The following is a 17072-nucleotide window of genomic DNA, read 5'->3' on the forward strand; positions in this document are numbered from 1 at the left end:
ACAATGGAGTACCGCAGGGCGGACCAATATGTCCGTTACGATCTCATCAGTATTATGTCTTTTGGGTCCTGGAACCTCTTGGCTATAAATGGAGTATGTTGGGCACTTGTTTTCTACTCTTGACTTTATTTTAAATCCGGACACGAACTGTATGTGGTTTTATACGTAGACCTAGAGAAAATACCATCTACTGTGGTTTGAATTAGTAAGATAGACGCAGAAGTTGCTAATACACCATACATTACAGGACTCCAACGGAAAATTTTGAAATCCCTTTTCCCCCCACCGGAAGTACAGCACACAAAACCAGCAACGAAATGGAAATTTACGGAAGAACGTAACACTGAAAATATTGCCGGATATACTGCATGTAGGTTATTTAATAATAATAAAAAAAGTTTTAAAAAAAGTTAAAAAAAAAACAAACAAAAAAACACGTTTATATGATATGTGATATTTCATTTGTTAAAGCAGTTTATTTAGTTTTATGATTATTGACATGTATTGTGTGCTTATCTCCATATTATGATTTAATAGGTGTAACTAGTAGTCTGTTTCATTTATTGAGTGACCTGCCGCAGTGCTCTCAGCGAAGATCGATACTGACATGTGTTCTGAATACGTCATCAGAATAAAATGAACATCATTTGGATAAACTCTCGAGCCTCCCTGATCTAGTTACACCATTTCAAGTGTTGAAACATCAGTCGACGCAACAGCCAATATTGACATTGTTTCAATTTCCGATATAATCACGTGACATAATCAAACATAGAGTAAATTATACTAACGGCAAAGATGACAAGCGCACACGTGATCCTGAGAACTGACGCAAACGCTACCTGTGCTCTTTCCTGTTTTCATTGCGCAAACATTTCTCGACCCGGCTCTTGATTCTGTACATAAAGGTGCTCGTCTGTTGTCATAGTGACGATTACATAATGTCGAACACGAGAAAATGATTTTGTAATATAATTCTGTCAAACAACAAGCTAACAAAAATAAATTCGCTTTAATATTGCAGCGTAGACTATGCAAACTGTTTTCACGGAACTCTATTGATCTCGCTATCCAAGAATCTGTTCTGGGTGATACTTGCTAGTAGTGTTTATTATATATAATTTACAAATAAATTACATGTCGATTGCATTTTAATTACAGTATATCAGATCTTTATTTTTTCATAACTATGCAAACTGTTTTCACGGAAATGTTTACCATGTGTAGGGGAAAAAATTGTCTGACAGGGGTAGTGATATTTAACAACGTTTAAGAGAATGCCAACATAACGTAGAGAGGTCCGCCATCAGTGGTATGACAGTAATACAACACCAAGTCGCTTACAGACTTTGTCAGAAGCTGTGCATAGGTGCACTATCACGAGAAAGCATTTTACTGTAACAACTGAAAAACACTCGTGCCTTATTTAACGGAAAGGCCCGAGTAATTTTCCGATTGCTGTGTGTCGACTAACTTCGACTAATTCCGGAATTTATTAATAATACGGAATTAGCCGAATTGTTACTTGTGTTTTGATTATCATACGAAGTTTACAAATAAAATACATGTCGGTTGCATTTGATTAGAGTACATCAGATCGTTTTTGTTATAAATGACAAGTTGGCTTCGAGTTACAGAGAATGTCCACTGGCAGCAATTAAGAGTTTAAAAATAAAAACAAAACTATGTTGTTTCGTTGTTATTGGTTCCTTGCTCCAATTCAATTATTAAACCTTATATATCATTCGAAAATATTACACTTCCTACCACGAGCCAATCTGACAGGGGCTCGTCAGTCTTTCCGTATCAGAGTCTGATGTGCGTGTGAAAAATAAAAAAATGAATGAGTTCTGGAGTAATGCAAGGCTGTATGGAGACCTTGGTATGAATCTAATCCGTCTTTACAGTCTCGATGTATTTATAAACGCCTTACGGTGCACTGGGGCTCTGTAGAGACTATTAAAACTAGATTTCATAATCCACATAAATTAGATAATTCATTTAGGATGTTTAAGGAAAACACAGAAAGCAAATAAAAAGGTATATGTCAAAAAATGATATGTATTCGATTTCAAAAATTAGCTTATCACCATGCACCCCCCCCCCCCCCCCCCCCCCCCCCCCCCCCCCCCCATTTTCATCCCAATTTTCATCCCAAAGTATCGACAGCTATATCGACAAACGTCTAAATGAATAAGACATGTTACTCTAAAATAGGAGTGGATGGTACACTCGGGACACGGCCCGTATATCCGTCGTAATTCGCCGACAGATCTAGAGACGTTGAACGCGAGACAGACGAGGACAATATTGCTGGAACCTTTCAGTGTCTGACAAACATCACGTAAGTACCTCACGTAAAAATACGTCTGCCAATACAAATGCAATATATAGCAACAGGTTGTCCGTATATCAATAGTAAAGACACATAGGAGTTTGCCAGAACACAATACGTATTTCCACAAATCGAAAGCCGTTCTACCTTGGCGTAGGGAATGGTGCTAAATCAGGTTTCAGCGTTGCTCTTAATTGACGAAATATCGTAATATAAATATACATACTAGCTTTGATCGAAATGTGAGCATGTATAAGTTTAAGTATACGACGAAGTTCCTATACCCCCCTAGGTCGGATTTTTAACCCCTTTTCACAACGGCAGGAGTTTTTAAAGATCAAGTAAACTCCAGAAACCTTCGGATTAATGATTCATTAATCTAAATTTTGACCAAAGACCGTCCTTAGCGGCCGGCAATCTTCGGTTCTTTGCCCATCAATTCAAACGTTTCGTTGTTATGTTCAGCAAAGTATTGAACATAATATCATTGGAGCAATTGAGAAGAGCAGTCCGCAAATTGACCTGATCAGTATTTTGACAATCTCTAACCTTCGGTTTGTCGAAAATAAAGACCCCCCCCCCCCCCCCCCCCCCCCCCCCCCCAAAAAAAAAAGATCCCAACCAAAGCAAACAAAAAGACAGTGTCAGTGTTATGACAGTAAGGAGTGATTCATTACTTTTATGAGTTGTCCCTGTATAAAGAAAGTATAATGACCTTGGCTGACGCTGTCCATATTTGTTCAAATTACCAAAAGAGTGATTTTGAATGGCTCCTCAAATAGGCGTTTGTGTGTCTCTAGTAAACCTATCGGCATACTTCATTATCAACGATCATGTGTCGCCACAACCATAAAAAACTTCAAATCATGATTTTATTTTTAGTATTTCCAGTGATTTTGTTGCCGAGTCACAGTCTGATATACTATAATGGTGGATTATAGATGTGTAGCTTTATTGTACCATATAGTTCGGCATATGGTGTTTCGGAAAACTGAAATGCACGAACACTGTTTTAATCATGATGTTTTTCGGCATAGCCGTATAATTTTCTTTTGGCCCCGGATATGACGCGGAAGGTGGCGTTACTGGTCAATATGAAGTATGTGATTGGTCAACGTAGAGGTAAATGCAAAATGTAGATATGCAGTTAAAGACGAAACAAAGTTAAGATTGAATGCAAACTGAATAAGTGGATGTATCTATTTAAATGACATATTAATGAAATTATATTCCTGATTCAAATGCAGTCTTACTATCACCAAAAATAGTTCAAACTGACATAATTTTGTTATCCGGGCTAAAACGCATTTATTAATTAGTTCGTTATTTTTTTTTACCAGCAGTTTTACATTATAAAACCACCAGCATTAAAACTATGCCATTTATCTTTTTTAAGGATATTTCTTGTTTTTAATAATTATTGTAATAATTACCTGGTTAATGTATTATGAAATATCCGGACACCACAGTTTAACTACAGTTCGCGGTGCAAAAATCTACGCTGTTTATACTTGTATAGATGTGTAAAGAGCAGTATTAAATTCTGTAGAAAAATACTTCAGAATGAATTATGTTGATATTATATTTAAGTCTTATCAAACCAGAACTCGTCGGATGTCTTCTGTGAAATATTCTTGTAATTAGAATTCTAAAATTTAAAAATCAATTCACAGCCATGCACAAGTCAATCCTACAAAACGAAAACATGCACATAAAAAGCTGTTGATGTTCAAGCACGTTATGTCTCACTGATCTTCCTGTTTTCGTGTTTTCGAATGAAAACCGGAACTTTCTCTCAAAACAAATTAATAAGTTCTCGGAATCAATAACCGAATACGATTGATCATTCGACCTTTCCGTTCATTAATATATAAACAGTCCTCCGGAATCGAGATTAGGCACGCGCCCCATTAAATACCAGCCTACAGCACTTTTAATCATTTATCATCGATAAAAAAATGTTCATCGTATTAAGCCAAGAAATTACAGATTAATCTCATTCATCGGCATATGAATTATCCAGTTGATTTAAAAGACCACGGTAACTCTGCCGATAGAAAACGGGACCAGCAGACCTTCCGTGACTGAGATCAGTGGCGTGTGGTTCGATCCCTAATAGGGGCTATTGGCATTACTCGGGTAGCTCAGATCGTGACCGTAGTGTGTGACGTCGTTTTTATTGGCGAGATCAATACTTTTCCTCCTATTGAGCTTGTTCTCGTATGTTGATCTTTGAGGTCACCACCAGCTACTACTTAAGGAGACAAAGCCACCTTTGTCTAGTAATTAACATCCAGAGTTGAGGTGTTATAGTATAGTACAGTACATATTAAGGATACGTTTAACTCTGGGTGTTAATTACCAGACACAAGTTACTTTGGAGGGGGCCAGTCTTAAAATAGCTCTAAGGTAACGGATATTGTTCGCTGATAGATAAACACAATTGTGACAATACACAAACTGTTGATATTGGTATTTATCATGTACATGTGTATACCATATATATCACAAACCGAGTGTTGTTTTTAACGAGAGCCTTAGGCGAGTTACACAAGCAAAGCGATTTCACAATTCAATGGTTCGACTCCAAAAGATAAATTACTCCCTATATCAGTTCATACTTGTCATGGGGTCTGTCTATACAATGTGTAATTCTGTTTGTTTGTATATCAGATAACTGACTGTGAGGTCATGTACTGAGGTAGATGGTTTTCAAAATTAATTGACCTATTCTTCACTGACCTGATTATTCAGGACGTGCCAAAACGCGTCAGTTTAACACCATAATCGGTAAGATTTAAAAACCCATCTGGTCAAATTTGATTCGAATAATGGCACATTATACATGTATCTTAATTCCGATTTCGTGGAAAAGTCTCAATTATAAACACTCCCTCCCAACATATTGAGAGTTCCAATCGTGCGAAGTGGCTTTTCATGAACTTATGCACAGGTGTCTGTCACAAATTACAATAAGATACCTATCATAGATAGCTAATTAATGCTTATAACAGCCATCTCACGTAATTATACAACGTAATAAATTGTGACAGGTGCCTGTGTATCGTAGTTACGCTCTACAGGTTAATACTGATTTAATAGTCGTCCATTACATCAGAATACTAAAACATTGCACAATAACCAAATGGTATGTCCTTAATCGGACGACGGTATCTGAAAAGGTCAATCGTGCGGCAATGTATACTTTGTATGACGCAACACCTGGGGGAGGAGAGGGGGAGGGAGAGGGAAAGTCTATCCTATGACATATAGCGGATGTGTTTTGGTGAGATGACATGCCTTGCGGGAGTACAGCTGAACATTTACTTTTATGCCTAAAATTTTCTGCTGCACACCTGTACATGCACGTATCTGTATCTACGTCATACCTGTAAAAGTACAGAATACTTGTTTACGATACACATACACGTACAATGCTTACCTGGTATTTTGTTTGTTGTGAAGCAGAGCGTGTAATCAGGTGAACAGGAATGCGCGGAAATGACTAACATTTTAACAGTAACATATAGTTAACTTAAAGGCTCGATAACTTTTAAAAGAAGCACCTTCTGCTGCATTGAAACGCTTACAATCTCATTTTATGATGGTATATTTATTGTAAAGTGTTGTCTTAGAATAAGATTTCTAATAATTTGTGGGTAATTTAATCACAATATGTGAAGAAAATTATAAAATAAATTTGCTGATACATTAAAATGTCTTATCAATAACGATAGGTCACTTCAGTACATTTGTATTAAAATATACATAATACACCTGTAATTATTGAATGTCATATTACCCGAGGTTGGTGGGGTATTGACCTTTCGTTGTCGATTTAAGAGGGTAAATGGATTAAATATCTTCGTCATAAACCCACAGGTACAGTCGACCATAGAAAATTGGTCAGCAAGATTAGGTCGAGGTGACGGTAGGGAATATTTACAGTGTAAATTGCTTTGTTTAAGAGTATCTATCCAAATAAAGATTTTTAAGTTCCTTGGTAACCATAATGTTAGATGAAAGTTTTATCGTCACAGTTTTTAGTGGGTGGTCGGTCGGCGCAGTTTCAGTTTCCTTATTAGCTTAAGTTATTTATACAACTTATCGCTAAACATTACAATATACAAAAGATGTACAAACAAAAAACATACATGGTGTACAACGTTGCATACCGCACATACACATCACATTTCAATGATATTACATTACTTTTATAAATGGTGTTACGTATTAAATAAACAATGATGATTGTGGTATAAAACTCGTCTTTTCTTAGCTAGAGGACCGGGGCTTCATTTTCCGCGCGGTCGCACGTGAACAGGTATGGGGTTCATCTGTCTGACCACGTTGGAATCTCCCGAGCCCCTTGTGCGCTACTTACCGGGCCGACATCAGTAATATAATATCACTTATTTCGAAATTGCTGTAAAGTAAATATTTGAATTGTGAAATTTGGGATTGAATACATGTGTACGTAACACCAGCTTACGCTAAAGGTCCTGTATGTTGTAATTATGGCCAGGTTTTTGTGATATTGTGTAGTATCTGGCGACATTGGGACTCGACTCTGTATGCAGATCTAGAAATTTCGACAGGAGAAAGCTTCAGATTTCTTTAGATATAATTATAACATATAGTCAAGTCAGGACAAGGTCACGTGATTGCATAGTCTAAGACATAAATTAAATGACTTTGGATGTGATCTAATAACGAAGGCTTTACACACAATTCCCTCAAGGGTTCACACAATTCAGTAATATTTTCTGTACATAACAATTGTAAAATGATTAAAACAGTTTTTGTTTCTGTCTTTTTTTTCTAAGTAAAGCCTTCCTCATTTTCTCTGTTCATCATATTTTTGAAAAGAGAGTTCAATAAATCAAGTTGAAGTCCTATTTAATGAGAATCAGGTCATGACAAAAATATGGCTTTTGGCATCAAAAACTAAATCTGTTCAATAAAACGATTCCTTGTAGTCACCGAGTATCATAATCTCCACCAGGGTTCCTTGTACCCCGAGAGGGTCTGGATTTGTCAATCTGTGTACCTTACTGAACGTTTACCTTGACCCGTGTCGCAAGGCTACGACGACAAAACAAATAACAATAACATTTTATGTATATTATATATAATGCAGTTATGTGATTAAAACATGTATGTATCTTTGTTTATGGCTACAAGACAACTTAAATAGACAAGTCATATTGTCAACTCAATGATACATATTGTGTCATTATGTACTGAATCTCAACGGGTGACGATATTTGTTTTGATTTTGACTCCAAAAGATTGGACAGCCACCTTGATTGCGAACTGTCGACGTCACCATAGTAAGAACGTCATATACCGGGCACTCTATGTATGGCATTTACAGTCCTATGAATGATCTTTATTCTGGAATCTATGGGTCTCCAATAGGCTACTAACTCGTCTCGGATATAAATTGATTAATTAAACGTGTGCCTTCTCGAGTCAAGGATGGCTGTTTTATAGAATCTTTGGCAAATTCAACACGGCAACCTACACGGATTTATGTATTTACGGGACGATGAACGCCATAACGTGCTGTCAATCATGTAATATATATATGTATTACATGTATATGGGACTTCGTCAGAGGATAAAACGCTCTCTCAGACTCCACAGGCACACTGGGTTACACGAGAAATCGTTTTATTACTACAATAATTGATTTTCCCCCTATTGAATGCTTATTTCATACATGAACATACATGTAGTATTTCAATCAAATATTAATTTAATAAGTATGAATCTATCAATCGGTGCGTCCGTTCGATAGTGAAAAGTCCTGTCGATATGACTAGAAAGTGTAGCAGGAGTTAGCTTTGTTTATACGTATTGATTTGGTATGTAAAAGGAAGGTTTCTGGCTTCAGATGCTGCCGTTCCCCCCGGATCGATGAGAAATATATGTATGAACAATTCAACCCCTGTCGGCCCGGGTAGGTAGGTAGACATGGTTCCGCCTGGGCACTTCCGCAGAAACATTACCAGCCCAATGTTTCGTGCTTCATCACGATGAGAAAGAATTTGGTAACAACGACAGCATGTATACATATTAAAACAAAGAACCCTTTACACATATATACATGTATTTGCATTTGGTGATTCGCCTTGGAGTTTAATTCGGCTGTGAACAAGCAGACTAGATTCTAGCTACGTTAATACTCTAAAGCATATATAATTATATATATATAATGTAACTTTATCATAGAGGGGATTATGCCGATAGGGTCACGCGAGTACACAATCTTATCCAGTCAGATGAGTGCGATGATACATCAGATTCATTAACTGGGGAAGTCAATCGCCCACGAACAAAATAGCTGTAAAACTGGGGGAAGGATGAGGAAGGTGGAAGGTGTGAAACCAAAAAGGGAAACCTAAGGGCGTTCAGGGGTGCGGGGGGTGAGGATAACAATAAGGGTGTGGACCAGATGAGCTAGGCAATGAGATGCCGTGGATCATGAGTTCGAGGCCCACTCAGGACACGACTCATAAAATTGTCTCCCTTCGTCATTTGTTTTACTGTTATATCTTTATAATTCATAATTGTTAATTTAAATAGTAATTTTTAATAGTAAATTAGTAATTATTGAATTTGTTCAGTAGTACTTACCCAAAATTGATACGTATGCCGAGTTGCCTTTCTGAAGTGTATGGGATTCCATAATACCGAACCACCCATTAGGGTAAACCGCTGGTACATTTCCAACATTTCTCCTTTTCCGTACAGAATTAGCTATATCCTTCATCGTGAATTTACCCTCCACACGGTATCCAAGATCTCCAAGAATCCGAATCCGGTTTAACGGAACAAACATTAATATATAGAGGTAGTAAAGGCCAATACTTAGCAGTGCTACAATCACATAGGTGGTCACTGCGTAAAAATCCGGCCAAGTGGTTAATAAGGATATAATTCGTCCCGTTAAGGTACTAACTGACCGGTACCAGAGTTCTCCAACTTCGAACAGCGGCACTCGCAGCAGCTTTTCCGTTACACTAGCCGATACGGCTATCACCAACACGGACAGCAGCACTCCGGACAAAACAGTTTTTAAATGCATTGTGATGTATGATTACATAAACTAATATGGAAGCACGTATGTATCTGTATCTAAACGAAATAGTATCGATTAATTGACTGTAATAAATAATTAAACTTTAAACTACTGCCTCATAACGTACACCTCCACACCGGTTCAAAATACACCACGCTGTCTCTCACGTGCCGGTGTACTTACAATATATTGAAATCCAATTTCACTCTGGCGACTATAAATATACACTGTTTGAGTGGGTATGTGTATCGGCGTAGAATGGCATAGGGTCCCGACTAATCCACTTCCTAGAGCTTGCCGTAACTGGTCTATAACTTGTTGTTAATACATGTCATACGCTGTGCACTCGAAAGGAGCCCGCCATTGACTGTTGGAAATACCGCTATTCAATCAATACAGGTTCACATTTTCCTCTGCCTGAGTAACCGGTCGCATTCACCGTTAATAATAGAACGGTTAAATGTCAGTGGCGTTAATCTCTTTTGTATGGGTTGGCAGGGCTAGTGTTTGTTTACATATGTTTGTGTATTCAAAGAAACTGACTCGATCTTTTCGTTATGGAAGATGTCCATTAATAGTGTTTGTCTGAGCCTGTCTCGTACCGCCTGGTCACGTATTTTAATAGACAAGAGATTCTGCGACCTATATATTTTAGCCATTACATTTTATGTTATGAAGATATTTTGTCGTTTTGAAGACTACACATATAATCATTTAAGAATTAAATCCAACTTTATTATGTTAATAATTAAACGATTCCAATATAAAGGTAAATATATGTAATATAAAACTAAATACCTGCGAAATTTTCAGGTAAGATCGAATATGCCTCATACCACACAAATCTACCAATTATACACATACTACGTATGGGTTCTATGCAAATAGTATTTAAACGGGTTAAATAAACTTTAGAATTGTTTGTACAATATTGATCTCAAAATGAACTTTATGAAGTGTTCAACAAACATATGTATACAGCTGAGTAGAAATAATTATTTTGTCGAATTTTAGTTTCATCAATATAATACACATATACTAGTCTATATCATACTCCTAGGATATCGATGAACGTGATGATTGAGATATTAGTAGAACATCGTAATTTGTTTTAACAATGGCATGTAGTATACACAGGTTAAACACAACAGTTTAATTATTGTTAATGCTCCGTAAACAGTTCTGATTGACTGTTGATTAATTTAACATGTATTCAATTAAGCTAGATCTTGGTTAGTTGATCAAGGTATTTAACATTTAACACTGAAAAAATGATTGGTTTTTGATTGTTCAGTGAAATACGCCAGGATAGCTGCGATTGATCTAGATTAGTCTTAATTATGTTTCTGCCTTTTTTATGATAGTAACTGATCATTAATTGCCGAAGGTGCATACATAATTGGCCTAGCAATGTACATGTTGTACGTACGTCGGGCCCCAAAACGCTTACGTAAAATGCTAATAGTTACTTTTATACCTAGATCCGTTTATCATTGATGATTTGTTCGCTAAATACCTTCAGATAAAACTTCCGTCTTGGATATTCTTTAGGAAGATGGGAACTTTGAAAATCTTAATGATGAATACAGAGTTCTTCATAATAGTAATAGAATGGACTTAAGTCAGAAAAAAAGTTATATAATTTTCGTTGTATAATTTAAGGAGTCGACCCGTTAAGCCGTATTATGTACGACTGTAGGTCGGCGTGCCCCGGCCCGTCAGTGACAGTTTTAATTCACGCGTCCTTGTTCTTGTCTTCAATTCTATTTTTGAAATGTTTACTGAAGTGAAATCAAGACTGTCTAAAATTGAGGAAAATACCAGCACTCTCGAGGAGATTAACACAAAACTCAGCAACCTAACTGTGAGGGTAGAAAGATCAGAAACAGATATCAGTTGTATGAAAAATAAGATAAGGGACATGGAAAGTGACATACAGGGTAACAGTGATATCATGGATCGGGTAAAGGCTGCAAATGATACAGTCGGCAGAAACGTTACAAACATGAAGAAAAGCATTGACAAATTGGAAAAAAATGAAAATGAAGTCCTAGATGAAGTTGATGAATTGCACGAAATGATAGAGGAAATGAAAGATAGGGCTACTGATGCACAGTGCAGGAGCATGAAGTATAATCTGATATTTTCAGGTATTCCAGAGAAAATTTGGGACCAAAATCAGAGTCTAGATGATGATGAAATAACATTGAAAAATTTCATTGAAAGTAAACTCAAAATTGTAAACGCCCATGACATTGCTATGGCCAACGTCCATAGAATCGGCCAACGCGACAGGCGTACCGGTACACGGCCAAGATCAATCATAGCAAAGTTTATTTACTACAAGGATTTACTGAGAGTCAAGCGGAGTGCTAAAGAACTAAAAGGGTCACATTTTGGTATAAACGAACAGTTTCCAAAGAAAATTGAAGACAAAAGGAAAATTTTATATCCGGTAGCGAAAGAAGCTAGGAAAAACGGGAAAAAAACTGTGTTGAACAGAGATCAGCTGTACATAGATGGTGTACTATATAAGGGCCCGGATGTTCAGCCCATGGCCAGTCAGCATACGCCCACTCAACAACCGCGCTCGAAACGTAGACGGGTGATTTCAAATCAGCATGAATAGGGACGCGCCGGAGGGCAAAATATAGACACTAGTTTGGTTTCAAACGAGCCGATTAATACATATGGTGGTGGTGGAAAAAGTAACTATAATGCATGTACAATACAAATACTGTCGTTAAATGTTTGTGGCTTAGTGAGAAAAGCTCAATATCCTGAGTTTCGTGAATTTGTAAATAGTTTTGATATTTTATGTCTCTGTGAATCCAAAACTGATGATTTAGATGTCATTGATTTGCCATGTTTTAAAACTGTAATGAAAAATAGGGCAAAGTTTAAAAAAGTGAAGTCGGGTGGTATAGTTATAGCATATAAATATGACTTGGAAGATTATGTCTATGAAGTACAAAGTGATAGTCAATACGTAAGCTGGTTTAGGTTAGATGGCGCGAAGTTACAAAGTGATGATGATTTTTTATTTGGAATGGTTTATGTCCCACCCGAGAATTCTACATACTGTATTGGTGATCCATATTTGGAAATTGAAACTGAATACTTGAGGTTATCAGCTAATTACAAAAATGTGTGTTTGTTAGGAGATTTTAATGCAAGAACTGCGAGCTCTGTAGATTTTATTGATTACAATGAAATAGACGATAGAGATCAATTAACAACTGAAATCCTAAATGAAGCTACATACATGAATGTATTTGAAAATTCCGGTTTTGCTAAGAACAGAAAAAGTCAGGACTTACACAAAAATAATTTTGGGAATCGACTATTGGATTTTTGTAAATATAATGACATTTTTATCTGTAATGGTAGAGTTGGTCGTGATAGAGATATAGGTAAGTGCACCTGTAAAAGTTCTAGCGTTGTCGATTATGTCATATGTTCCTCTGAGCTCCTAAAACGCATACGTGACTTTGATGTTTTAGATTTTAGCCCTCTTATGTCAGATGCACATTGTCCCCTAACTCTTACTATAGGTGGTATGGCCAATACAGTTACCAATGATAACATTAATACACATGATACAACAGATTATACTGAACGTATTAAAAACTGGGAGACTGAGAAAATCCAACATTTTATTGAGAATATAAACGATGACAAAATTCAGAATATTATTGATACAATTAACCAATGCAGTAATACGAACGACCTAGATGTCAATACACTTATGGCAGACTGTAGTGATGTGCTTGTAAGTGCTGCTAAGTCAACTTTTGGTATATACAAATATAACCATACTAATATATGTAAAAAGCCAAAATCAAATTCTAAACCCTGGTTTGACGGTGAATGTAAGGCGGCCAGGAAGTTATTCCGACGCCATAAAGGTATGTACAGACGTCACAAAAATGATTATTTCTTCAATAAATATAAAGAATCAGAAAAATCTTACAAACATACAATGGATAAAAGTATTAATAAATTCAGAAGAGACCTCCGTCGTAAGTTGAAAGATATGAAAAGTAGTAATGCACGGGATTACTGGAAACTACTTAAAAGTTCTAATAGTACACATAAAAACAAAAAAGGTAACATATCGATTGACACGCTTTTTAATTTCTTTAAAACCTTAAATGTTGGAGTAGATGATAACATGTTTGATAATAATGATATTGATATGGGTCCTGTAAATAATGTATTAAATAGTAATATAACCAGAGAGGAGGTGGAACATGCTATTAAGCTACTGAAAAACAATAAGGCTTGCTCGGATGATCTCATCATTAATGAATATATTAAATATTCGTCCTCTAAAATGATTGATCTCTATGTTATATTATTTGATGTTATTTTTAGCACAGGGAAAATCCCTGAAAGCTGGCTTCGAGGCTCTATTGTACCTATTTATAAAAATAAGGGTTCTCCCTCAGACCCTAAAAATTATAGGCCGATTACTATTGTAAGTTGCATCGGCAAACTATTCACAAGTATTTTAAATGCAAGACTATTAAAGTATTCCGACGAAGTTAATCTAATATGTGAAAACCAAGCTGGATTTCGCAAGAAGTATTCAACTATAGATAATATTTTTGTGCTGTATTCCCTAATTAGTCTTACTAATATGATGAAAAAGAAGCTGTACTGTATTTTCATTGATTTTGAAAAGGCCTTTGACAAAGTTTGGAGAAATGGTCTGTGGAACAAAATGTTGTTAAATCATATAAATGGCAAAATGTATACAATTATTTACAATATGTATCAAGGTATTAAATCTAACATATCATTTAATGGTCAGAATTCTGCATTCTTCGCATGCAATAATGGATTGAGGCAAGGGGAAAACTTGTCTCCTTTTTTATTTAGTTTATATTTGAATGACCTTGAGGAGTTTATGACTAGAAATAATGTTACCGGTTTACAGTGCCTGACAAACCAACTTGAAGTTGATTTACATATGTATATTAAACTATTTATTTTGTTGTATGCTGACGATACAATCTTATTTTCTGACACCCCAGAAGACCTGCAAATGCAGCTAAATGTTTTTAGTGAATATTGTAAAATATGGAGACTGAAAGTTAACAGTGAGAAAACAAAATGTATGATATTCAGTAAAGGTCGTCTAAATAACAGATTACAATTCAAATTTGATACTGAAGACATAGAAATTGTCCAAAGTTTTTCATACCTGGGCACTGTTTTTTCACGCACAGGTTCTTTTAATGAAGCTAAAAATTACAATGTTAAAAAAGCAACAATTGCTATGTATGATGTTTTAAAGAAAGGAAGGTTATATAACCTATCTGTTCAGTGTATATATGATCTGTATGATAAAATTGTAAAACCTATATTGTTATACGGATGTGAGATTTGGGGTTTTACAAATCTACAAGTCATTGAGAGAGCGCACTTAAAGTTTTGTAAGTTATTATTAGGGGTCAAACGAAGTACACCAACGTCTATGGTTTATGGTGAACTTGGAGCTTATCCTTTGAATATCTCAGTTAAGACGAGAATGTTGACCTATTGGTCTCAATTGATTAATTCAAAAGAAAACAAACTAAATGTAATAACTTATAAACTGTTATGTCTAAACCAATACCGTAACAATAATGTTCCCTATATACGTTATATACAACAATTATTAGATGAATGTGGTATTAGCTATGTGTGGAATATCCAGTATATCCAGGAATTAGATACTTCTTGGATAAAGTCATATGTAAAACAAACACTCCATGATCAGTTTATACAGCAGTGGGATAATGATGTATTTAATTCTTCTAAGTCTGGTTGTTACAGAATTTTTAAAAACAAATTTGGTTTTGAATGCTATCTAGACGTTCTTACAGATAAAGAAAGAAATACTTTTTGTAAGTTCAGAACTACAAATCATAGACTGATTATTGAAACTGGAAGGTGGAATAATATTGAACGCCACGAAAGAATATGTACTTTTTGTAATAGTCAACAAATAGGAGATGAATTCCATTATCTGCTAGAATGCCAGTCATTAGCTGCGCATAGAAAATTATATCTAAATAAATATTATTATACAAGGCCGAACATATTAAAATTTAGAGATCTTATGAACTCAAACCACGTAAATACATTGAAAAAACTCTGTAAATTCATTAGTATTATCTTTAGCAATGTGTCCTCCATAGCATGATGTTACACATCATGTTCATCTTGACTTGATTTTTTTTTTTTTTTTTTTTTTTTTTTTTTTTTGAAATTATATAAAATGGTATCATGCGTAACGATATGGTTAAATATCAGATGTTTTGATAAACTAATTGATACAGTCTGCGTGTGCATACTTTATACACTGGCTGAACAACTGTATATAACTTTTGTATTGTGTAAATATGTTTTCTCTGTACTGTTATGTATGGTTAAAGAGAAATAAATTGAATTGAATTGAATTGTCTTCGGCTCTGTGCTGGATTTAGGTTGTGCCCTTTAATTAAACAAACGTCCTAGTTTTAGGCCTACTACACAATGACAATTTTTTGACAATTTGTTTATTCTCGTAAACAGTACAGTGTAGAGAATAATAATACAGACAAATGGATAATAATAAAACATGGTAAAACAGGATGGACATCAGGATTGTGAATTAATTATAATTATATCAATAATAAATTTAGCCAATGAAATAAGTTCATTTTTAGTTACGTAATTGAATAATGTATGAAATTTAAATGTATTTGGTCTTTCGTAATAATATCTAGACATATATTTCCGTCTGCTATTGATTATAAATTGCTGATCACAGTTAAATAAATAATGGAATTGGTCGCCTATTTCTCTTAAATTACATAAAGTACATATTCTATGTTCCCGTGGTATATTAGTCCATATACCACTTTCAATTGGAATTTTTGTATTACCTACTCTAAATTTACAGTACGCTTTGGCTAATTTGGGAGGGAGTTCTAATAAATAATTCTCTAAACAAAGTTCGGTCTTGTAAATTCTATAATTGATACCTTTCGTGGAAGTAAAAATTTCATTTCTCCAGTTTGCTAAAAAAATTGCCTTAAGTTTATAAAATATTGTACTCTTCAGCCAATTTATACTTGAAAACTCTTGGCTGTTAAATATATCTAATAATCTACATTCTACAAATATATTTTTCACATGTCTCAACCAAGACGAGTTATAATATGACATAATCGTTAAGAGTTTGTTGCTCAACTTATTTTGATTATTTTTTGTCAATTTAGCCCAAAATCCAATCATTCTGACTTTAACATTAATATCAAATCACATCGAGCTAGCGGACTATTAAACTTCGCCTTCTCTATTGTACAATTCCCAATCAGGTGTGAAATGACTACACCAGTTTACTATCCTGAAGTTATGCAATGCATGAAGAAATAAAATAAGATCGCTAGAAACGAACTTAGGCATGCACGAGCCAGTTTTAATTAACAAAATATAGTTATATGTATTTAGAAAACGTATTATATATATATATATATTGCGAAGCGTATCTTCTTAAGATGTAAATATATAATTATATAATTATTGAGAGCAAGGTTAAATTTTCTGCCGTTTTATATTCCACAGCTATTTACTTAGGGGATGACGTGTCAAAATTCCTCTGATGGTTTATGAATG

The 17072-nt window shown here is 35.2% G+C and overlaps 2 protein-coding genes across 2 annotated transcripts in view; one reads left to right on the plus strand and one right to left on the minus strand.

The window, feature by feature from the left end:
* LOC117321955 (cholesterol 7-desaturase-like) overlaps positions 1–9803 on the minus strand; it is a 34624-nt gene extending 24821 nt beyond the window's left edge. The window contains exon 1 of the mRNA XM_033876592.1: positions 8978–9803. Coding sequence (XP_033732483.1) covers positions 8978–9428 — 451 coding nt within the window. The 5' untranslated portion in view covers positions 9429–9803. The remainder of the gene's footprint in view (positions 1–8977) is intronic.
* Positions 9804–11196: 1393 nt separating this feature from the next.
* On the plus strand, positions 11197–12051 carry LOC117342774. The gene has a single exon (XM_033905025.1). The coding sequence runs from the start codon at positions 11197–11199 to the stop codon at positions 12049–12051; it is 855 nt and encodes a 284-aa protein (XP_033760916.1).
* Positions 12052–17072: the final 5021 nt, after the last annotated feature.

This window comes from Pecten maximus, chromosome 2 (assembly GCF_902652985.1).
Source record: "Pecten maximus chromosome 2, xPecMax1.1, whole genome shotgun sequence".
Classification (NCBI taxonomy): Eukaryota; Metazoa; Mollusca; class Bivalvia; order Pectinida; family Pectinidae; genus Pecten; species Pecten maximus.